Raw genomic sequence first — 25878 nt, 5'->3', positions numbered from 1 at the left:
CAAAAATTTGCTGTGGGGTCCAGTCATTTCTAGTTACGCCATTGCAGAAGGAAAACTACAACAGATGGCTTAATATATGGGAACCTAGCCTAAAAGCCCTATTACACCATGTGATATCTGGGCCAATGATCAATAACCAGCATTCATAGGAATGCTCGTTCCTGATAACTGGCCTGTATAATCGGGCCACTTATATAAACGAGAAAACAATTGCATCTTTCACTCAGACATTATTATCTGTGATGTCACCATTTCCATCTAATTCCTCTGCCATATTTGTTGCTGAACTGTTAGACAATGAATTAATCTATAATGAAATGAAGGGTGGATTGTCAGAACGTGCAAAACTAAATGCAACTGGATGCGCATACGTAAGTAGTATTGACGAACAGGGTACTAGATTAATAAATTGGGAGTGAGAGAGTATTGATGTAATCAGAGAAGCATTCTATAATTATGACTGGTGAGCTGTCTGTTCTTATAATTGGTTGGATGATTAGTAAAATGATGACAGAATGTGAAACTCGGAGAGCAAAAACATTGATAGGACTGTATGGAAGGGGGTGATGCCTTAAGAAAAATGAGGGGCCGCTCACCTTGTGGCCTTGTCATGGGCATAGCTATAGGGGAAGCAGCTGCTTTGGGGCCCTAACTCAGAAGGGGCCCACCTAGGAGGAGATCTAAAAGATTTCATTATTGCAGCGTCCCACATATGTGTGTAAAAGGGACACTTTAAACATCTGCTTATTTATCTAATGTATTTGCAATGTATAGTATTTCCTATTATCAGGCTGGCAATGTCATTACACCCATTCGCCCCTAGGTGGTGCTGGCGCCACATAATATGTATAGCCAGGGGTTTGCTAATAAAGTTAGTTAACAGGAAGTGAATTCAGTTACTTCAGAGTATAGTGAAGGAGAGGAGAAAAGCAGGAATTGGGATTGAACGGGAAGAGGGGATTGCGCAGAAGTTTCTAGCGGGGGGGGGGGGGGGGGTCCATTCAAAAATTTGCTGTGGGGCCCAGTAATTTCTAGTTATGCCACTGGGAGTTGTGCAAGGCACACGACAGCCAGTGGCGCAGTGTATACTGTATATTATTAAAGTCCCGCTGCTGCATGCTGCCCCTCTGATTACCAGAAACCTTATTAAGTGTGTAAACAATGCGTTTCGGGGTTGCACAAACCCCTCCGTTGGGTAAGTAACACCTGCATAACATCAGCAGTCAGCGTCCGAGACTGCCCGACTATGCAGGCGCAGCTAGCCTCGCTTGGAGGCGGGATAGTATTGCATGCTCTGCAGTGCTAGCCAGGAATTCATTCTAAGGCCAAATGCACACGGCCGTGCATGCCAGGCCGGGATACCAAGGACCGCTCACGGCCGTGTGCATTCGGCCTAAGGCATACAATGTAGCGCAGGGGGCAAGCCATGACTATATCATCACAGATGACTGATATATTCATTGTGGGTTGTAACCAGGTTAGGATCATGAGCACAATGTAAGGCACGTGATCCGGAACGCGCCAGTAGCATATAATTTGACCGGGAGTGCAGTGTTGGCCCGATAGTAAACTTTTATTAAGTATCAGTGCAAAATGTGTTAGTCTCAACAAGAGTCCCCAATGCACACCGGCCGTTCCGTGCATTGGGGACCGCAATTTGAATGGGTCCGTGATCCATCCGCACCACAAAAATATAGAACATGTTCTATTTTTTTCGATGCAGAGTCACGGACAGAAACACCACGGAAGCACTCCGTAGTTCTTCCGTGGGGGTCCGTGTCTCCGTTACGCACCTCAGCTCCAGATTGCAATGTGCGGTCCCCAATGCACGGGCAACGTCCGTGCGGCGGCCAGGGTGGATCGAGACCCATTCAACCTGAATGGGTCCGTGATCCATCCGCACCGCAAAAAAATTGAACATGTTCTATTTGTTTGCAGTGCGGAGGCACGGACAGAAACACCAAGTGAACGGGTCCGCATCCGTGATGCGGGGAGCACATGGCCGGTGCCCGCATATTGCGGAACCGCTGTTTGCAGGCCGCAATACGGCCACAGGCAGGCAACGGCCGTGTGCATGAGGCCTAACAGTAATTATTTAAAGAAAGTGTTTTGTTGCATTATTCATTAGATTATCATCTAAAAGGTAGAGCCTCAGAAGATATTGAAGTGTTCAATCATTTAATAATAAACCTGTAGGGGTTTGTTGAAAGATTTTTATGCGCTAGCAAACAGGAAATAACAAGAAATGAAATATGAGCCTACCCCGGATAACATCACTAGCCAAATAAAAGCCGTGCTCCACTCCTCACTAGTGCAATATGTAAGCGCAGATGATCAGTTCTTCATTGTAAAAGGTGCAACAAACAACTCAGTGAGGAAATGTATTATGGATTTTACGCTACTTTTGTGGGATTCCATATTTGCACAATAATTTGCAAGTTTTTGCGCTTCTTGACACTTTTCTAAAAGGACTGGGCTTAGTGGAAGGGGCAGAGCCTAAACATCCCGCTAGATGTACTATAATGTATGCCAGAACACCTACTGACGAACACCGAACAGCTGATCAGTGGGGGAATGGAATGTTGGATCACCACCAATCTGATATTGATAGCCTATTCTGAAGATAGGCCATCAATATCAAACTACTGGAAAGCTCTTTTCAATAGCGTAAAGGATCCAGATGTTTACCTGTGAAAAATCTGCCGAAAGGACAATCTTTCCGCATACAGAAATAAACAATTTATATTTGGATACTTTTTTTATGCCATGTTTTATGTTTTTTTATGAACATTGATGTGAACAGGGCCCATCTTTGTCCCATCATGCCTTAGGGCAGTGTGATGCGTCCTGACATGTCACTAGCCATGCCCCTTGTTCTTACCAATAAGACTCCCTACGTCCTATATCATAAGGCTCCAATGGAGGACGTAGCCAACAGCAACTGAAGATCTAAACTGATTTGCCACAGGGTGCAATGGCAGGTTAATAACTTCAAAAAAATGAAGTTTTGATAAATGGTAGTATTTTGGAAAAGTGATATAACAGCTATATCTGTTGAGCTGGACACATTTATATTAGTGGCACTACCCCTTTAAATTTTTTAAACTGTTGTGGAGTTAAAGAGATATTCTGGTTATTTTAAGTTATCTCCTATCCCAGGGGTGTCAAACTCAAATTCATCGGGGGCAGCATCAGCAGTTTGGTCACCCTCAAAGGGCCGGTTGTATCGGACTTATGGGGGATCTGTGGATGACACTTATGGGGGATCTGTGGGTGACACTTATGGGGGATCTGTGGGTGACACTTATGGGGGATCTGTGGGTGACACTTATGGGGGATCTGTGGGTGACACTTATGGGGGATCTGTGGGTGACACTTATGGGGGATCTGTGGGTGACACTTATGGGGGATCTGTGGGTGACACTTATGGGGGATCTGTGGGTGACACTTATGGGGGATCTGTGGGTGACACTTATGGGGGATCTGTGGGTGACACTTATGGGGGGATCTGTGGGTGACACTTATGGGGGGATTTGTGGGTGACACTTATGGGGGGATCTGTGGGTGACACTTATGGGGGGGGGGATCTGTGGGTGACACTTATGGGGGGGATCTGTGGGAGACACTTATGGGGGGGGATCTGTGGGTGACACTTATGGGGGGGATCTGTGGGTGACACATATATAGCATCTCATGCTATGTGTCATCCACAGATCCCCTCCATAAGTGTCCCTGTAGTGAATGACCCTCAATACATGGGCTAGGGGCCGGCATCTGCTTTTATAATGACAGTGGGGCCCGTGCAGTGACTATTCTACTACACGGGCCCCGCTCACTGTATAATTGTATCTCTAATAGTTAATGGTTACCGTATGTATATAATCGCATACAACTACAAGCGCTCGCCGAGAGGAGGGAGGAGGCAGGCCGGGAGGACGGGCGCTGGCAGCGTGAGTCATACGTCATGCGCCCACGCCGCCTGCTTCATTCATAAAGTGGGCGGCGCGTGACATATGACTCACACTGCCAGCGCCCATCCTCCCAGTCTGCCTCCTCCCGGCGAGCGCTTGTAGTTGTAAGTACCGGTAATACACAGCGCTCCTTATGCGATTTATTATCACTTCCTGCAGGGGCCGCCTGCAGGAAGTGATAATAAAAGGTGAAGGCTGGCCGCCGGCGGCGGCTACGCGGGCCACATGACGAGGTCTGGCGGGCCGGATTCGGCTCGCGGGCCTTGTGTTTGACACCCGTGTCCTATCCACAGGATAGGGAATAACTATTAGATTGGTGGGCGTCCTACCGCTGGGACCCCTATAATCATAGGATCAGGGGCCCCGTACTCCGGAGCCCCCCAGAAATTAATGGAGCTCCTACCAGCATTCGGACCCCCAACTATCTAATAGTTAAAGGGGTAGTGCCACTAATAAAAATGTATCCAGTCCAACAGACATCGCTGTTACATCACTTTCCTAAAATTCTACCAGTTATCAAAACTTCCTTTTTCAGAAGTTATTAGCCTACAATTGCACCCTGTGACAAATCAGTTTTGATTTTCAGTTGCCGTTGGTTACGTCTTGCATTGGAGTCTTATAATGTAAGATGTAGGGAGCCTCATTGGTAAGAACCAGGGGCGTGGTTAGTGACACATGATCTGCTGAAGTCACCACACATCTCAGGAGGCATCAATCCATACAGCAATGCCAATAACCCCCAAAAAAGTAACAGACAATATAATAAAAAGTCTAGTTTATTAAATCTCGCATATAACAGAACATATATAGAAATGAGGGGCCGAGAAAGAGCAAAGCCCTAAAAAGTATGCTACAGAAACAGAGCCAACCCAGGAAAATTGGACTAAGCCAGTATATTCACAAGTTCAATGCATATAATTGGGCCAATATATTCATAATTCAGTACATATAATTAATGAATATCTGAAGTTTCCCAGTATCCCATATACAGGGTATTAACTCTGTGAGTGTCGATATGTATACACACTGCACTACCCTTGTTGGGAACAAATATATATATATATCATTGGATCGTCCAGCCAGACAATGTGACCGGACAAACAAGGCTGAATAGCCACAGGCCGTGCAGTGCTGGAATCTCGAAGCAACACTCACCAGAGCAATATAACAATTAGACAAATAAACAATGGGATACTATAAGATGATGCTATATAAATGAATCGGGAACACATATAAATACCTATAATGGCGGTGGTCCAATATAACCTGTAGAGCAAACACCCTCGACGTGCGTTTCGCCAAGATAGCTTCATCAGGAGGCAATAGTAGCTAAAATATCAGGGTAATATATAGACCTCTAATAAAGTGCACCTGGAGATAATCAGAGCGCATACCTGTGATGATATGGTAGGAAACAACGCTGCGGCGTGCAAATCCCTCCCCCCTGGCAAACACGTCTCACCTGACATGGATGGTCACGTGACCGCAACAGATATCACCTTACAAGGTGGCGCGCAGAGCGGCCCGCGTGATCGTAAGTCACGTGAAGATGCGCAGCCAGCCATTGCCGTCGGCAAGGTCAACCTGAGCACAGCGCAATGGAACCCCACAGCGCATGTACAGGTTGCGCTCAATTCCAGGTTGAAAGTGCATAACCAGCAGAAAATCATAGGAGGGGCAATATAAACGGAAACCCTAAGGAGCAAGACACACTTAAATAAATAATTGGATAACAAGACCACCGCCATCTCAGGATGCATTGCTGAGAAACGCCTCTAGGTGTAACAGCAACGCCTCTAGGAGCAAAGGGGGCGTTGCCGTTACACCTAGAGGCTCTGCTCTACCAGCTTGTGCACTTTGATTGATTTTAGGAGAAGTGAGGGTCAGGTGTAATCACATTTACACCGCCTGGTCCTGTCAATCAAAGGGCAGGGCGCGCGGCAGTTGCAAAAAGAACAGAGCCTCTAGTTGTAAAGGCAAAGCCCCCATTGCTCCTAGAGGCTCATTTGCATATATTAAAACATCATCTTTCTCAGCAATGCGGGCACATATGAACATGGGACCAACACAGTTGCCTTCAGCTGCCAAATGCACATGGAACTGGTCAGCCAGTTTCACGGGTACAAATCTGCCAACAGATGCCCTTTAAGCACTACTACATGTCTAATACTGTTGCAGCTGGCGCCAGATCACTACGTTGTATGTGGATACTCACCACTGCTCCCTTGCTGTACGCCCACAAGTCGGCACTGGAATAAAACGAGAGAACTCATGAGCATGCACATATAATGGAGAGGACTCGAGGAGAAGTCCTCTCAATGTATTCCAGGGCTGGTTTGTGTGCAGGCAGTGGGGAACGGGATTGAGTAACATACAAACTACTTATCTGGAGTCAGCAGCATTAGTACTCTTCATGTAGTACTTACCACTTACCGTACTTTACGTGTATATGGCCTCTGGGATTTGACAGATTCACTTAAAGATTTATATCGCTGAGAGAGCTGGATTCATAATAAATACAATACAGATCACAAATTGTAAAAGGCTTCAGGTCATGCTGGGACTTGCAGTTCTTCAGTAGGTATTAATATGAGAGCTAGTATCTACAGTAAACGTTCTTGTGGAAGTCATTCATGTCAAATAGGGAGCTAGTTAGGGTCCTAAGAGTAGTGTCTACCAACAGAAGATATTTCCTATTACACCCTCCTCCACCTACGTATATTGCTTCCTTGGCAGGTACTATTTGCCTTCTCTAGTCTGTAGCTATGACATGGGGGAATGGGATATTAATACTGAATACTCAAATGTAGGTAACAAGTCAGGCTTTAAGGTTTTTTTCCGAGACTTTAATTCCGATGATCTATCCTCTCAGCTGTTTGAGGTGGCACCAGCGCTCCTGTGAGTGCCATGGCCTTCTCCGGCTCGCCAAGCACAGCGCCGTACATAGTATAGCGGCAGTGCTTGGTATCGCAGCTCAGCCCTATTCACTTCAATGGGACTGACTGTGCCTAGGCCATGTGCCCGAGGAAGGCGATGTCACTGGCCCAGGAAAAGCTGAGAGATGGCCGTGGTGCTACTGTGAGCGACACTGCCTTCTCAAGCAGCTAATCGGTGGGGGTCCCGGGTCTCGGTCAGATCAGATACTGATGACCTGAGGATTGAAGTCTCCAAAAACACCTTTAAGACTGTTAGAAAGGGGGTTGGCTCTAGTTTATGTAATTAGTAACATACTGTTTGAAAATACAGTAAATAATATTATTTTAAGCAGGTAAATTCATAAGTAATAATTTCCTAATATAATCTCGGACAGCTGAATAATGGCTCCATTTTTTTTATAGACCCTTAATAGGGCCCGGATTCTAGAGGCCTTTCCAGTAGCTCTGTCTGCCGTCCAATATCCCTCGCCCAGTGCTCGTTATTTTCTATTTTTGGATATTTACTTCCATGAAAATAAAGTGATTAACATGACTGATTACACACAATACAGCAGAATTTATTATTATCAGAAGGTTCTATTTCTGAGCAATAAAATCGCCGGTGCCTATCAGAAAAAAAAAAGTTTTGATGCCCAAGAAAAACGCTAAAAAAGCTAAATTCTTGACATCTTCAATATTCTGACCCTAATTTAAAAGGTGCCGCATGTTCACGGATAAATTATATATTTCTTCACAAAGCCGGGATCTTGGAGGCGTTCATTTCCCAGCAGTGTCATCTGAACATAGTGATATTAATTTAAAAAGACAACTATGCTCTACCACCTGCACTTCTTTGCATGGGTTATGTGTAATGGGTATTTGTCCTGCTGTTTGTAATATATTTTATTATTTTTAGGTAGCGCTACATGTGCTATATACTGTATCCATCTGCATATACAAAGTAACATGAGGCACCCCATCTGCTATGAAAAAAAGCCCCATTCTCCAGAGTTATGCTACTTTTTCTTAATAGGCAAATTAGGCCTTTGGTGCAATCAGGACGCCACCATTGCTCTTGTTGCAGCCAAGATCCGCTCCCTTCTGGGGCCAGTCCCTCCCTCACTGCTTTCATTGACAAGGCCAGGCAGTGGCAAAGCAGAGAGGGAGCGGCTGGTCAGAATAATGGTTAGAGCTTGGGTGCAACAAGTGCAATGGTGATGCCCTCATTGCACCAAAGGCCTATTTTGCATATTAAGAAAAAGCATCATAGCTCGGGAACAAGCATGAGTAAACCACAGATATGTGTCTGTGCAAACAGTTGGATAGGGAGGTTGCTGGTGACAGATTCCCTTTAGGCCGCCTGCACATGAGTGCAGGTGAGCGCACATAAGATCTGCGCAAATTTCCATGCAGGTTTATGTGCGTTTCTGCACCATATCCGCACCACAATCCGCAATTTATAATTGCAGATCTTGCTGCGGATTTGATGCAGCTTTGCCGCGAATCTCACCCTTCATTGGAAAAGGGTGAAATCCACAGGTAAAACTGCAAACATAATTAACGTGCTGCAGATTTGGAAATCCGCATGGTAGGTCAATTTTTCCGCACAGAAGAAATTTTCTGCAAAGTGTGCGTGAGATCTGTGCAATCTCATACACTTTGCTGGTACTGTACTATGCTGTGTTTTTTCCCGCACGAGAATCCCTGTGGAAAAGCCGCATGTGTTCGGCAACGTGTGCAGGTGACCTTAAAGGGACCATATGATTCTGTTAGGCCATGCAATACTTTCAAGGACATTGAGTTCTAGGTTTGCCCTCTTCCAACACGTGACGCTAGAGATAAAACGTTAGAGAGAAATAACTGGAATAGAGAGAGAATTTGCATGCCGTTTTTAGTAAATTTCTACTAAAGTCTACATAACAACTTATCTTCCCCCCCTAGAGTTGTGTAACTGGATGTCATTGTCTGCAATATTCTGTATACCCCGATTTAGTTAAATATTTATGATGAAAAATTATATCAGTCTGCATTTTTCCCCTTCAGAAACAGTGCCACTCTTGTCCATAGGTTGTGTCAGGTATTGCAACTCAGCACCATTCACTAGAGCAGGGTTTTTCAACTCCGGTCCTCGGGACCCACCTACCGGTCAGGATTTGAGAATATCCCACAGAATGAATACCGGTGGTAAGTCCTGATGCATGGACACTAATTATATCACCTGCTCAATACTAAGGAAATCCTGAAAACATGACCGGCAGGTGGGCCCCGAGGACCCTGTCACTGTTTTGGAACAAAGCAGATTTAGTTTTCATGTTTTATAAAGCCATTTAATAATAGGTGAGATATTATTTTTGTTTCTGAAGTTGAGATCAAGCCATAAAAGTCTTTCCTTCGATAAACCCCTTTAAGGCATGCATTATGTTGATCTGCTTTATAAGTACATAACAGTACAGAGAGCTGAAATTTGCACAGAGAATTGCAGAAATATGAATACAGACAGAAGGCTCATCTGGTAAAGCGGCACAGAGAAAATGATTTTCCAATTTACAATAATCCTGTATGTTACGTATATAGTGTAACCAGTCCCAAGTGACCTCAAATGCACACACAAGGGTTATAGTCGGGTTATCTCTTTGCATTGCCGAATGCATAGATCATATTATTGCACTCATGAGAGACATCTAAATCTTTAAGGTTTTCACACTGATTTTATTTTTTATTTTTTTACCACCATGGTTGCTATTCAGGTGCTTTGAATGTCAAAGATAAATTTCAAGAGCACATTTAAGTGTACACGTTTTAAAATGTTTAAAGGAAGGAAATATATAAATGATAATCACTTTACTATAAGAGTACCTATCACCACTCCTGACATGGTATCCTTAAAGAAATATACCGTTTTGCAGCAGCTTTCCTCATAACTCTCCGTTGTTCCTGTATTATTCCTCCTCATAAAAATGAACAACTTGGCATTAGCATTCCTCTTGTCAAAGTGGTGTGCTTCTGTCAGCAGTGACTGGACAGTGCCATTGTACCCACAAGTGGGATAACACCGACATAGTTGTAAGGTACTGCCATGTAACAAAACCATCACTGACCTTTAAAACATGACATTTATTTTACATAGTGTGACACAGCGAGAGGTTTGGTCGGGGAAAACAGGTATTTTCCTCCCAGCATGTGCTGCTGGGCTGATTTACAGCCAGGTGAGGTCAAATACCGGACCGGATTTTAAGTGCTGGTCTGGGTTTTGGCAGCACCTGGCTGTCCTTAAATAGGCAGCTGGGCTCAGAAGCCAGGTCTCTGTGTTGGGATCTGGGAGCCTTGTGTCTGGATGAAGGCTTGCTACCTGTTTGGCGTGAAAACAGGTTGGTGCAGCTATGGTCAAGGACTCTTTGAGGCAGAATTGCCGCATGGTGTGAATTACCACCAACACCGCAAGGTGACTTTTTGCTTGTTTATGATTGCTTGTTTTGTCACTTGCCTAAAGTGTGAATAAAACACTGAACTGTTTGATCCAAAGAACTTGTTGTTGCCGCTGTACTGCGTCCGCTAATCCTGTCTACCAGAGCCAAACCCCACAATAGTAACATAGTTTACAAGGCTGAAAAAATACATTTGTCCATCCAGATCAGCCTGTCATCCTGCATGCCGATCCAGAGGAAGGCAAAAAAAAAAACTGTGAGGTAGAAGCCCATTTTCCCCACTTTAGGGGAAAAAAATTCCTTCCAGACACATCAGGCAATGAGAATAACTCCCTGGATCAACGGCCCCTCTCTAGTATCTATAGCCTGTAATATTATTACGCTCCAGAAATACATCCAGGCCCCTCTTGAACTCTTTTATTGTACTCACCATCACCACCTCCTCAGGCAGAGAGCTCCATAGTCTTACTGCTCTTACCGTAAAGAATCCTCTTCTATGTTTGTGTACAAACCTTCTTTCCTCCAGACGCTAAGGATGTCCCCTCGTCACAGTCACAGTCGGGAAGGAATTTTTCTCCCCTAAAATTAGGGAAATTGGCTTCTTGGTTGAACTTGATGGACGTTTGTCTTTTTTCAACCGTATTAACTATGTAACTTTGCAGGATAACAGGGTGAACTGGATGGACATATCTCTTTTCAGCCTTACAAACTTAGTTCAGTGCATCTTTGAGTACTGACATTGAGGGAAAAGGGCACAGTAGGAAAATAAAAAATGGCAATCTGGACTTCTTATTTGCAGTACTTCTCATGTATTACTGCACATATTAGTCCTGAATTGTGGTGACCGATTTCCTTTAATACTGTGGTCATGGTATCAAAAATCTAAATGGCAGGGCTAGTGTCAAAGAAAACATCCCCAGTCATAGTATTGCTCACAGACATACTCCAAACCATGTCAAACTGGCACACCTGAGTTGGCCGTTTTCTGGTTACTGTTCGTCAATGTGTTTGTATTTATCAACAGCCTTTGTTAAAGGGGTCGTCTCACTTCAGCAAGTGGCATTTATTATGTAGAGGAAGTTACTACAAGGCACTTACTACAGTATTGTGATTGTCCATGTTGTCTCCTTTCATTTTTCCATCACATTATACTCAGCTTTTTCCATGGTTACAGCCACCCTGCAATCCATCACTTGTTGCCGTGCTTGCACAGTATAGGAAAAAGCATCGGCCGCTCTGGTTGCCGGGACAATGAAAGTGCACATAGGCTGGTGCTTTTTCCTGTCGTGTGCAAGCACGGCCACCAGTGATATATTGCAAGGTGGTCGTAACCATGGAAATGAGCAGTGTATAATGTGATGGAAAAATGAAAGGAGACAACATGGACAATCACAATACATTAGTAAGTGCCTTGTAGTAACTTCCTCTACATAATAAATGCCACTTGCAGAAGTGAGACAACCCTATTAACAAAGGCTGTTGATAAATACAGGTCTATTTTGGGCTTCCCTCATGTCTTTTTTCAGCTCTAATATTCCCTGTTTCAGCTGCACAGCTAGATGCCTTTCTTTCACAAGCAGGGGTCATGTCCCTTCGGTGGAATCTGCCAGCACTGTACTGCTGTGACATTCTTTACTCTACTTCCTAGTATGTTTGTTTTCAGCTTTGGAGCTCAAAGAACAGATAGGGAGAGGGAAATCCCACTTACAGAAAGGCAGGAGGCTCCTGTGATGTCCAGAAGCAGTGTAGAAGCAGTTCTTTTATCAGGCTCAGGATCTCAGCTAGCTGTGACATGCCACAACTTCCTCTCTGCCGTCCTCTATGTCTCTGTTACTAGGGAAGGATATTGTCAATGGACTGCAAATTAGGTGGAGGTGAGACCCCTAGTGGCCATGACTTCACAGTTTTTTTTTCCAGGTGAATGCAGGCATATTTTCTAAACTAAGTGACTAAGAAATTTGCTATCTACATAATTGTCTATTAAATGAAATGATATTGTGTAAAAATAAAGTTACTATTTAAAGAGGATCTGTCAACACAAAATGCAATGCAATCTGAAAGCACCATGTTATTGTCACGGCTGAGGATGGGGAAAACCCTCAGCCGTGCGATGCCAGAAGATGGTAGGGCGCTACTTGGCCAGGACCACAGAATTAGGGAGCAGGTCACCTCCTAGAGCTTCCCTAATCTGACCCTGACTCCTAGCTACATGAGCCAACCTTGAAGGTAGAAGGGCTCATGCTCAGGAACCTCGGATCCCTACTCACCCTCCGCAGATCCCTGAGCTAGGAGCTGAGTAGACAGCCCGTTCCTCCTGGACGCGGAGAAACAGGAGTCTAAAGTGGCCAAGCTGCAAGGGGATATGAACATGAACAGCCTATGGATATGGCAGGAGGATGAAAAGTACTTCCACACCTACCTGCCACAGACACACAGACTGGATCCCGTGCAATACAAGCTAGTGTCCACACCCAAACATAAATGGACACAGCACACACACAAACACACAGGAACCCAGATCCATAGGTGCATAAAATATGAAAGAGAAAAGAACATCAACTAAACATCATGTATACCATTTTATAACCACAAGGGTGGCCCTCACTGGCAGATGGTATTAGAGACCAGGAAGGTGCCTCCAGCTTACTACAAGGCTGGAGTACCCCTCAGACATCAGATCTCAGCTGAGGCTTTATAGCCCATGTAGCTACACCCACACAGACACACCCAGTGCTCACACACTAGGAAAGAAGAACCCTTCCAACACCAGGGAAGGGAAGACAGCCACTTAAACGGGAAAGTGCACACATAACTAAAACCCTGTGCACACCAGACATACAAAAGACACACCTAACAAAGACAGGTCGCCAGGTGCAACCGCATGCACATTGCAGCAAGCTGCCTAGCACCAGCTCAGGCTGCTATACTGCCACATACATCATAAGAACATGTTGCCAGCGGCAACCACAAGTGAGGCAACATATAAGCGGCCCTCACCTGTGGTTGAAACAACCAAACGAGACCGCAGGAAACAGCCTGCGGTTCAGGAGTCACGACCATGACCATGGTCGTGACAGTTATAGAGCAGAAGGAGCTCAGCAGATTGATATATAGTTTTGTGGGAAAAGATTCAGTAAAACCTGTAATTTATACATTTATATTGTTGCATTTTTCAACTCCTGTGAACAGCATCAGTACAGGGAGGAGGTGTTATCAGTGATTGATAGCATTGTGTATATAATTGTGTATACAGAGATAGCTGTCAGTCAACGGTAACAACTCCCTCCGGTACCAATAGCTCTTCACAGGAAGATATAATTGTATAAATTATAGGTTTTAGAGAATCTTTTCCCATAAACTATATATCTGCTCGTCTTCTCCTGCTCTATAACATGTTGCTTTCAGATTGCATTGTATTTTGTAGTGACGGGCCCTCTTTAAGCTCTATTTACATAGATTTACAACTTACAGAAGGGTGTGCCCTGGTCTTTGCCAGTGGTAAATATTTCACATGTAGAAATGCAAATGCCTTTTTAGTAAAGTCTGTAAAATATGAATATAAAATTATAAATCAAAAATGAATAATAATAAATCCAAAATAACTGTCGCCCTTTCAATAATTGGCCGTTGTCACAAACCATATGTTTTTCTCTGTTACAGATTGAAGATATCATCACCAGGATGCAAGATGATAAATCTGGCGGGGTCCCCATACGAACAGTCAAAAGCTTCCTGTCTAAAATCCCAAGTGTGGTTACAGGTAAATGACTTTCTCTTTGCCCTGATCTATAAGTAATCCTCTTAAACAATTTTTATCTTGGTTCATAAAAGTGTAATTGGTTGTGGTCCAACTGTTGGGACCTTCGTGATACGTAGATTCAAGGGTCCTGGACTGGTCTCCATTCTGACTGGTAGTTAGCACAGTTACTTTCCAATGAATGAAAATGAAAAGCAGTTTAAATATATCTAGGGTAATGGTCCTACTAGTTGTATAACCGAGAAAACATAATGTCATAATTGGAAGAAGTGTCCTCTTGACATTACCATGCTGTGAAGTTTCCTGGCCTCTCTGCACTGAAGACTCAAACCTGCGCCCCACTGCTCCTGAGTGATGGCTCCAGTGTCTGTTCAGGTGACTGCTAGCAATACCTCCTAATACTTCCTACAGAGATTTAGGGCTGTTTGTGCCTCAGGAGGTACCAGTACTATTGCATGGACTACAGTAAGCAGCAGAGTTGGGGATGCTGGTCGTCCTGTAGTCCATGCAGGAAGCTGTGAGACCACAGGGTGGAACTTCTTTAAATAAAATGCCTTTCTTAAAGGGTATCTTCATGACTGCACCGTCCATCTTCAGGAGTTGTTGGTGCACATCCGACATCAACGGGTAGTTCATATTAGAAGGTAGTCTGAAATATATTTGTATACTCATTTTGGGATATCTAGAATACATAAAGTTACTTCCTGGAGTATCCACCGTCACGTGGTTTGAATTGGTACCTGGGAACAATGGCATTGTGTTATATTGAAATTGGTTTAATTAGTTTGACAGTAAATTGACTATGTAAAGCCGGCCTTTTAAACCAATCAGTCCAATGTCAATATCTGTGTGGCTTGTACAAGTTGGCCGCAGAACTATTTGGTGATGCCTCATTGGATGACATGTTATCTGCAGTGGCATTATTTTGGTGTGGCCATGTGATATCCCCTCGTATTGGCAAGCATGCATTTATTTTATTCAAGAAGAAAGAAGTGGTGCCCCTATATCAGACCCTATGGCAGCCCAGGTATCAAAGATGCTGCTAAACACACCTGATCGGTAGCCCCGGCCTCATGGCCGGCTGTAATGCACTTACAGTATCTGCAGTGTTACCTTTCATAAGATTCACAGACTGTATGTGCAAAATGTCTTTGAGAAAACCTGTCCTTGCTTTATCTACACTTTTGCAGCAGAGATGTTATCAGGAACACTGGCTGAATGCTATATAGGGCATGGCTGCAGAGCATTTGTCTTATTGTTTGCTCCTCTGCTTCCTCATTCGGTATAATTGAGCGGGTGGTAACGGATGAGACAGGGCTCTATCACAGCAGACGGACAGAGGTTGGAAATGTTATTGGTTAGGTGATTGCTATTATTACATTGCTTCGGTAAATGTCTTCGTTACCCTTTATCATTGCAAAATGTTTGCAATACAATATTTGTATCTACGGCTCTATGTCCCTAATGGATATATTCTAATTCAAAGCTACTGTCCAGCATAGGATCACCTCCCACATCGACATATTACTATATGAATCCAAATTGCACTTTGATAGTATAGCTTGCAGTCTGCTGAGATTCTGGAAGGGAAGCCATGAGGACTTTTAGTTTTCCAGAAGGCCTTACTACTATTGGAACACTTGCTGGTAAAATGAGCCTACGACCAGCAGCTTCTACATTGGAAATTTAGTATTAAATGGAAACCACTTACATAGTTAGCTAAAAGTGTATTACATGGACGGGCCAGGACCGATTGAGGGTTAGTACATGTTTACAGCATAGCTTTGGCGCAGAGTCTAGGGTCGCCAATGGGAGACTATCACTAAGAGGGCATATAGAAAAGGATTGTCTAAGTAAGGCTACTTTTACACTGGTGTTTCTGGGTCCACTTGTGAGATCCGTTTCAGGGCTCTCACAAGCAGCCCAAAACGGATCAGTTTAGCCCCAATGCATTCTCAATGGATAAGGATCCGTTCAGAATGCATCAGTTTGGCTGTGTTTGGTCTCCGTTTTTGAGGCGGACACTAAAACGCAGCTTGCAGAGTTTTGGTGTCCGCCTGATGATGCGGAGCCAAACGGATCCGTCCTGACTTACAATGTAAGTCAATGGAGAAGGATCAGTTTTCACTGACACAATATGGTGCAATTGAAAACTGATCCGTCCCCCATTGACTTTCAATGTAAGTCAGGACGGATCCGTTTTGACTTAGACTTTTTTTTGAATGAATAATGCGAACAGATTCGTTCTGAACGGATACAAGCGTTTGCATTATCGGTGGGGATCCGTCTGTGCAGATACAAGACGGATCCTCACCGAACGCAGGTGTGAAAGTAGCCTAAGACTACCCCTTTAGGTGATCATCAGCTTCATCATTCATTTCTGAAGACAAGGTTAAAACAAATAGAGTCCTTAGTATAATAGGAATTATAAAGTTTAAGGCCCCTTGCAGACGAGCGTTTCCGGATTAGGTCCGGATGCGTCCCGATGCATTGCGGTAAACCCGCGCGAGTAGGTACGCAATTGCAGTCAGTTTTGACTGCGATTGCGTTCCGTTGTTCGGTTTTTTTTTCGCACGGGTGCAATACGTTTTGCACGCGTGTGATAAAAAACTGAATGTGGTACCCAGACCCGAACTTCTTCACAGAAGTTCAGGTTTGGGTTCAAGGTTCTGTAGATTGTATTTTTTTCCCTTATAACATGGTTATAAGGAAAAATAATAGCATTCTGAATACAGAATGCATAGTACAATAGCGCTGGAGGGGTTAAAAAAAAGAAAAAATAATTTAACCTTAATCCACTTGTTTGCGCAGCCGGCATCTCTTCTGTCTTCTTTTGTGAGGAATAGGACCTTTGATGACGTCACTACGCTCATCACATGGTCCGTCACATGATCCATCACCATGGACACAAACCTCAGCATGCAGCGGTTTGTGTCCCACCGATTCTCAGCATTTTTGCCAGATTGTGGCCTGATCTCTGCTGGATCCCATTATAGTTAATGGGGCCGACGGGCATTTCGTCAGCATCCAGCAGTGCGAGATCTGGTGAATTCTGGCAGGCTGTTCTCTGCTGGAACAGCCTGCCAAAATCGGTAACGCAGATGTGAAAGTAGCCTAATACAGTGCCACATACCTCTTACATCCAGTAACGTCTTGGATGTAGATATTCTCTTTCCTCGTCTTCTCTATTCACACCAGACCGCCATGATGATTTCTTTCAGCCATCTCTTGTCTTTGCAGAGTTTGACAAACATATATAGTTTTCTACTATTCAATCATCCTCCCCACCTTCTGAACACCCCATCCTGCCACCCCAATACTGTGCCCACTGTCCTCCTCAACACTATACTGCAGAAACAGATCAACCCCCGAAAATACTAGTACCAAACAGTGCCCCTGCAATAATTATTGGCACACAGTGCCCTAAAAAGTAACTGCATCCAGCAAATAGTGTCATAATTGCCCCACTAGTGTGGTTAATGGGCCTCTTTGTTCCCCCAGTATGATTAATGCTCCCATGTGTCCCCCCCCCCAGAATGATTAATATCTCCATGAGTGCTCCCCAGTACGATTAATGCCCCCATTAGTGTCTCCCAGTATGATTAATGGCCCTCTTTGTGCTCCTGAGTAAGAATAATACCCCCATTCTGCTTGTGCTGAAAAAAAAAAAAATACCTCATCCACAGGCACACACGGAAATACTGGCTCTTCACTGCAGGCAGCAGGACCTGACGCTCTAAACATGATCCTGTGACGTTACCATACTGGGAGTATCAGGTTATGCTGCATCCAGTGAGGAGCAAGTGTCCACATGCATGCAAGTAGATGAGATGAATATCATTTTTTCATTTTAACCCCTGAAAGATCCTTTTTTTTACACACTGTACCCATTTTTAACATCGATCAGGCTTCAGGGGAACAGCCTAACGGACAATTCTAACGCCAGTGTGAAAGAAGCCTTAGGCTAGGTTCACACCTGAGCGTTTTACGGCGCGTTTCTACGCACTGTAAAACGCTCAACAGGCAAAAACCAATGTTTCCCTATGGGCATGGTTCTCACCTGAGCGTTTTACAGCGCGTACGAACGCGCTGTAAAATTCCCTATGCCCCAAGAAGTACAGGAGCTTCTTTGGGGCGTATTGTTGTGCGTATTGTGGCAGTTTTTCATTGGATGCCTCTGTGGTTAATCACACAAACGCGCGTACTACGCGCGTTTACAAGATACAAAAACGCCCCAAAATACGCCTCAAAAACGCCCGATTAAAAACGCCTGTAAAAAGCGCTTATCGAATACGCTCAGGTGTGAACCCAGCCTTAGATGGATGCACTCCTGTCTAAACAGTCATTAAAAACACCTCCATTGAGTTCAGTAGGGCCCATTAGGACATGTCCTATTTTTTAACATGCCCCATAGACTTTAATTGGTTCTGAAATGACAGTGTGACAGTCATATGAATGAGGCAGTCTTAAACTGCATCTTTACACTGTCTAGTCTACGTGTACGTCACCTATACGTTGGCTTAGTTTTACTACAAAAATGCACCAAAATTCGGGAAAAAAATTTGGAGCACGGAGGAGAGTTTAAACCACTATCTCTTTTCCTGTAAAGCTTCATCCCCCTTTCACTAAGCATTGCCCCCCAGGGGCAGACTGGGAACTTAAAGGGAACCTGTCACCAGTTTTATGGTGTCCTACCTAAGGGCAACATAAATAAGTGACTGATTCTCTTAGAAAAATGCTGGGTCACTTTCTTTAATTGACACAGTCAATCTGCCAACATCTTGTATTGAAAAGCTCCAGCTGATAATGATGAGTCCTGAATATTCATGAGCTCCTGACTCTCCCCGCCCACCTGCTGCTGAATGACAGTTATTTTCCATATGAATCAGCAGCAGGTGGGCAGGGGAGTGGCTATAGCTCTGAATTAAATATACACTGTACTCAATGACATCACGCTGGACTCAAATCAGCTCATTGGCATGCGGCATCTTTGTGTGTATTTTATGAGGTAACCATCTGTCACACCAGTAAGTGAATACATCTAAGGTACTTTTTAGTAGTTAATGATTGTATATAATTAGTTAGATTATAATCAAATATCCACATGACAGGTTCCCTTTAAAGTGGCCCTGGAGAAAACCTAAGAGGCCCCATGCTATAGGGACAACACAAGTAGATGGGACCAGCAGTACAATAGTGCAGCACAAAATACTGCCCCAGCAGAACCAAATACCAAAGTATGGCAAAAAAAAGTCCTGAGGACGGCAATATAGCTGAATTTAGGAGGGCACCTGCCAAGTGTATAAGTACCCGATGTTCATTCCATAAATTACACCTGAGAGCATTATATATCCAGCTGGCGGCGATAAGGAGGGCTCGAGTGGCCCCCTGGACATCGGCCCACCAGGAAATTTCCCTGTAGGGTCTAAATTTGCAATTTTTGCCAAAAGAAAAAGTTAAAAGCCTTTGTGCAAACAATGTAATACTAATAGTGCATATTGTAATGAATGTGACAGTAAGATGTCCCTGATTTTTGGTTGTACAAAAAAATACTAAACACCCAACTACATACATACTGTATACACACAACTGCAACAAAAAGCCAGGGAAAGACCTTCTGGAAATAGCCTTGAGGAAACGTTAATGAGGAGCACAGCCTGACTAGTTTACATGCTGTTTCCAAGGCACAAAACTGCAGCTTTCTTTGTTACCCAATTAATTCTGCTTGAGCTGCACGCTGTCGCGGGGACTTACTCCGACAGATAATAGCAGTGGCGTTTCTTGAAAAATGTCAAAATATCACGAGTGTTAATCTAGGCGATGATACATTTCATCGTAATTTATTATAGTTCCTTTTTAAAAAAAGGATGCACTTTAGCCTGCTTTCTGCTCGGGAACAAACAAAGGGAGGCATCTCCTTCTGTTTACTCCTAATGTCATGGTACAGTGCTTACCCCACCTCTGCAGCGGGCACGGTCTGCACCACACTGCATCGCTGCTAATCCTCGCTTACAGGAATTTGGCTGTGACCCATTTACAGTAGGTCTGCTCCACAAATACTGTCCGTAGACAACTACCAGTTTGTTGCAGGGTTATCTTGGCTGTTGGCATTTAAAGCACTTTAATACGTCGGGTATTTTATCAGTTTCAACTAGAAATGCTTTTACTGCTTGACTCTTAAAATAGTTGTATGTAGGTCAAATTGAAGATGGGAACTGTTTAAACAGCGTTGTTTTTTAATGGCAGGCACATAATACACTTGTATCAGGCCCCAAGGCACACACGTCTCTGGTTGTCTTTCCGCTTTCTTGGAGGTTTAAACTCACTATTTCCAGGAAGATTTGAATACACACACACTACACACACATACCACACACACACTACACATTATTACACACACATACCACACACACACACACACTACACACATCACACACTACACACACACACACACACACACATCCCATATATATACTACACACACTACACACACCACACATATATACTACACACACTACACACATCCCACATATATACTACACACACTACACACACACACTACACACACATACCACACACACACACACACTACACACACACACACACACACACACACATCCCATATATATACTACACACACTACACACATCCCACATATATACTACACACACTACACACACATACCACACACACACTACACATTATTACACACACATACCACACACACACACATACACACCACACATACATCACACACTACACACACACACATCCCATATATATACTACACACACTACACACACCACACATATATACTACACACACTACACACATCCCACATATATACTACACACACTACACACACCACACATATATACTACACACAGTACACACACATCACGCATATATACTACACACAGTACACACACATCACGCATATATACTACACACTAATCACACATATATACTACACACACAAACACCCCACACACACATCACACATGTATACATCACACACTGCAGACACACACACCCCACACACATCACACATATATACTACACACATCACACATATATACTACACACAGTACACACACATCACGCATATACACTACACACTACACACACATCACACATATCACACATATATACTACACACACATCACACATATATACTACACACACCACACACACACAATATCAATAAACAAAATAATTGCACAGTTGTGCATAGTAATTATACAATTATTTAACTATTATAAAAATTGTCCGAGATGTGTTATATTACCTATGAGTAGTTGGTCGCAGTGGCGAACTTAGTATGGAGGCAGACCATGCGGCTGCTATGGGGCCTGTGTTGAGAAGGGACCAAGCGCGTATCTCCTTCTTCCACTTCACACCATAATTCCATGGCATTATCATACAGTCGCTGCGCAATGAGCAGGACCGTGGTACGGTTACACGGACGCCAAATTATGCAGTGGGTCAGGATAGGGGTATAATAGTCTATAGTTTTGTTCGTGACGCCAATTGCAGCGTGTGCAGGGTACTGTCACAGGGCCCTTTTAAGATGTTGTAACTCAGGCCCCAGGTTAGGAATGCCAGAGTGGTGTAATGTCTCTGTATGGTAGTGATAATGGTGTCTCCTACCTGGGTACGGCTGGACTCCTGGATCCTGGCTCACTTGCAATAAAATGAGTGTGGTGCTAGTAGGAGTAATAGAGGAATTTGCAGCAGAATTTGAGATCCAGACCTTTGGTGAAGTTAAAATTTGTCTTTACTGGTTGTAGCTTTCATCCAAGCAAGATACAGCTTTAGTCTTAGGTCCCAGCAAGTATTAGCAATGGTTGGCAGGAATTTATCTTCTGCTCTCTCATGTACCTGGAGCTTGCAGGAAAGGACGTCTGCTGTGTAGCTCTATACTGTGGCAGGAATTTGGCTTCTGCACTCTCTATCTTCTGCTGTCTGGGGACTGACTAACTAAGGAGGACTATGGCTTCTCCTGGGTCTCTGGACTTTACTCACAGCTATCTTCACAGGATATGCTTTCTTCCTGGAATTCTGGAGTTGTCTGCTTGCTTCTACCAGCTGAGGCTGCAGGGCTCAGGCTGGGGATGATGATGATGAATGTCTCAGCCGAGACAAGATCCTGGCTTGATTCCCTATATCTAGGAGCTCCTACACGCACAGCCTTCCCCTAGCAGGGGCGGCTGGCACACTAACTCTAACTTCCTTCTCTCCCATGAGGTAGGATGTGGGCGCAACCCACTCTGCTCAAAGAGGGGGAGCTAAACTGGAATGAACTATTCCAGTCTAGAAACACTAAACTGAACCTAACTCCTTGCCAGAACATTGCTGCCACCTGCTGGTGAACATAGAAATTACAGCAATATACATTTAACAAGGTTTAGAATGCACAGTTGTGAGGATATTATGTAAAATTACATGTGATCACAAGGTTAAGGCTCTTAGCGGGCTGAAAGAGGTTAGTAACACAACTCTGGGGTGTTACAGCTGCTAGAGGGAACTAAGAGCTAAGAGATTTTTACAGCTGCCATTGAATTCAGCAGTAACTGTATAAATTCTTAAGCAGTGAGCTCCCCCTAGTTTTATCATGTACAGAAAGAAATCAGGAAACATAGAGCTGTGTGTTTATGCACGTGACATTTGGTGTTTTGAATAAATCCCATATTAATAAAGCAGAGTGTGATTTTTTTAAATTAAAATATTCTTCCACATAAAAACAAATGTAAATTCAATTGAAATCTCAGGGGGTGGGTTATTTATAAGATATAAGTGACTGCAGCCACTGAATAGTACTCTTAGGGCTTGTTCACACGAACGTATGTGTTCCGTTTCCGTATTGCGGACCGCATATGCGGATCTGCAATACACTGACACCGTTTCGTGTGAATTACGGATGCGGACCGATTCACTTCAATGCTGATTTCACATTTCCAAAACATGGCATAACATTGCCTTTACATTACTATTAGGCCTCATGCACACGACCGTTGTGTGCATCCGTGGCCGTTGTGCCGTTTTCCGTTTTTTTTCGCGGACCCATTGACTTTCAATGGGTCCGTGGAAAAATCGGAAAATGCACCGTTTTGCAGCCGAGGCCGTGATCCGTGTATCCTGTCCGTCAAAAAAATATGACCTGTCCTATTTTTTTGACGGACAACGGTCAAGATTGGCATCCGTGTCCGTGATCCGTGGCCGTAGGTTGCTTTCATACAGACGGATCCGAAGATCCGTCTGCATAAAAGCTTTTTCTGATCTAAGTTTTCACCTCGTGAAAACTCATTTCCGACAGTATATTCTAACACAGAAGCGTTCCCATGGTGATGGGGACGCTTCTAGTTAGAATACACTGCAAACTTTGTACAAGACTGCCCCCTGCTGCCTGGCAGCACCCGATCTCTTACAGGGGGATATGATAGCACAATTAACCCCTTCAGGTGCGGCACCTAAAGGGGTTAATTGTACTATCATATTCCCCTGTAAGAGATCAGGGCTGCCAGGCAGCAGGGGGCAGACCCCCCCCCTCCCCAGTTTGAATATCGTTGGTGGCACAGTGTGCCCCCACCATCGCCCCCCCTCCCTCCCTTGTATTAAATCGTTGGTGGCACAGTGTGCCAACCACCATCGGCCCCCCTCCCTCCCTCTATTGTATTAAATCGTTGGTGGCACAGTGTGCCAACCACCATCGGCCCCCCTCCCTCCCTCTATTGTATTAAAACGTTGGTGGCACAGTGTGCCAACCACCATCGGCCCCCCTCCCTCCCTCTATTGTATTAAATCGTTGGTGGCACAGTGTGCCAACCACCATCGCCCCCCCCCCTCCCTCTATAGCAGTAACATTGGTGGCAGTGTGCGGTCTCAACAGTAGAAGATTCATACTTACCTGCTTGCTGCTGCGATGTCTGTGTCTGGCCGGGAGCTCCTCCTACTGGTAAGTGACAGTTCTTTAGCAATGCGCTGCACAGACCTTTCACTTACCAGTAGGAGGAGCTCCCGGCCGGACACAGACGTCGCAGCAGCAAGAAGCAGGTAAGTATGAATCTTCTACTGTTGAGACCGCACACTGCCACCAATGTTACTGCTATAGAGGGAGGGGGGGGGGCGATGGTGGTTGGCACACTGTGCCACCAACGATTTAATACAATAGAGGGAGGGAGGGGGGCCGATGGTGGTTGGCACACTGTGCCACCAACGATTTAATACAATAGAGGGAGGGAGGGGGGGCGATGGTGGGGGCACACTGTGCCACCAACGATATTCAAACTGGGGAGGGGGGGGGGCTACCCCTGCTGCCTGGCAGCCCTGATCTCTTACAGGGGAATATGATAGTACAATTAACCCCTTTAGGTGCCGCACCTAAAGGGGTTAATTGTGCTATCATATCCCCCTGTAAGAGATCGGGTGCTGCCAGGCAGCAGGGGGCAGTCTTGTACAAAGTTTGTAGTGTATTCTAACCTGAAGCGTCCCCATCACCATGGGAACGCCTCTGTGTTAGAATATACTGTCGGATCTGAGGTTCACGAAGTAGCTCATATCCGACAGTATATTCTAACATAGAGGCGTTCCCATGGTGATGGGGACGCTTCAAGTTAAAATATACCATCGGATTGGAGAAAACTCCAATCCGATGGTATAAAAGAACTCCAGACTTTACATTGAAAGTCAATGGGGACGGATCCGTTTGAAATGGCACCATATTGTGTCAACATCAAACGGATCCGTCCCCATTGACTTGCATTGTAATTCAGGACGGATCCGTTTGGCTCCGCACGGCCAGGCGGACACCAAAACGACTTTTTTTTCATGTCCGTGGATCCTCCAAAAATCAAGGAAGATCCACGGACGAAAAAACGGTCACGGATCACGGACCCACGGACCCCGTTTTTGCGGACCGTGAAAAAAAACTGTCGTGTGCATGAGGCCTTAACTTGGCATACAATATCCTCAAGGGAGTAAAACTAGCCACGCACATTCAGTTTTTCTTGGTAGATCCTGAGTATGGAACCGCATGACAGACAGTCCAGGCGGCTATTGAATGTACTGTATGTAGAAAATGTAACACTGTAAGCGTGAGCCCAGCGGTCTGTGCCGGTGCAGCTGCCCCTACCCGCGGGCTCACACTCACAGTGTTACATTTCCTACATACAGTACATTCAATAGCCGCCTGGACTGTCTGTCATGCTGTTCCATACTCCCTCTTTCCCTCCTGCCGAAATGCGCCGTGCTGACAAGCGTGAACAGCAGGTAGCTTAACTGTTGTATCCCCGCTCCATGCCAGAGCATGCTTCCTGTCTGAGTCCTGTACTGTTTGTTAGGGCGTGCGCAGGTGCATCTCTCCTCCCTTGTGAGGCAACACGCCCTCTGTCTTACCAGCCTATGGCTGGATTGCAGGAAGTATTTAAAGGTATTTCCTGCCCCAGGAAGGCACCTGAGCAATCTTGGTCACTAGCTTGTCTAGTTCCTAGCATGAAGTTGTATTTTGGGGTTTCTGCTTTTCTGTGTACCGGACCCTGCTTTTGGATTTAACAGATTTTGCTTGTTTGCCACCTGCCTCTGACCTTGGACGTAGTTTATGGACTTTGCTTGATCGCTGCCTGCCCTGACTCTGGGCTTCCTGACCACATCCTTCCCCTCGGTGCTTGCACCGGTGTCTCTGACCCACTGGTCAGCTGCCACTGACTCGGGGACTGCTCTGGAGTGGCACCTGGCAACTACCCTAATGACCTAAGCCTATCCTCACCATCAGAGGCTCTAGTGAAGACCAGGTAGTTGCTTAGTCACGCCCC

At 44.7% G+C, this 25878-nt stretch overlaps 1 protein-coding gene across 2 annotated transcripts in view; it reads left to right on the top strand.

Moving 5' to 3' along the window:
- The window catches only part of RGS6 (regulator of G protein signaling 6), a 437580-nt gene that overhangs the window by 232712 nt on the left and 178990 nt on the right, over window positions 1-25878 (top strand). For both annotated transcript variants that reach the window (XM_044271952.1, XM_044271951.1), the window contains exon 3: window positions 13972-14071. In XM_044271952.1, the coding sequence (XP_044127887.1) occupies window positions 13972-14071 (100 nt within the window). The remainder of the gene's footprint in view (window positions 1-13971; window positions 14072-25878) is intronic.

Source organism: Bufo gargarizans, chromosome 11, assembly GCF_014858855.1.
Source record: "Bufo gargarizans isolate SCDJY-AF-19 chromosome 11, ASM1485885v1, whole genome shotgun sequence".
NCBI classification, from domain to species: domain Eukaryota; kingdom Metazoa; phylum Chordata; class Amphibia; order Anura; family Bufonidae; genus Bufo; species Bufo gargarizans.
Note: the sequence above shows the minus strand (reverse complement) of the source record. Positions and strands in the feature narration are given on the sequence as shown.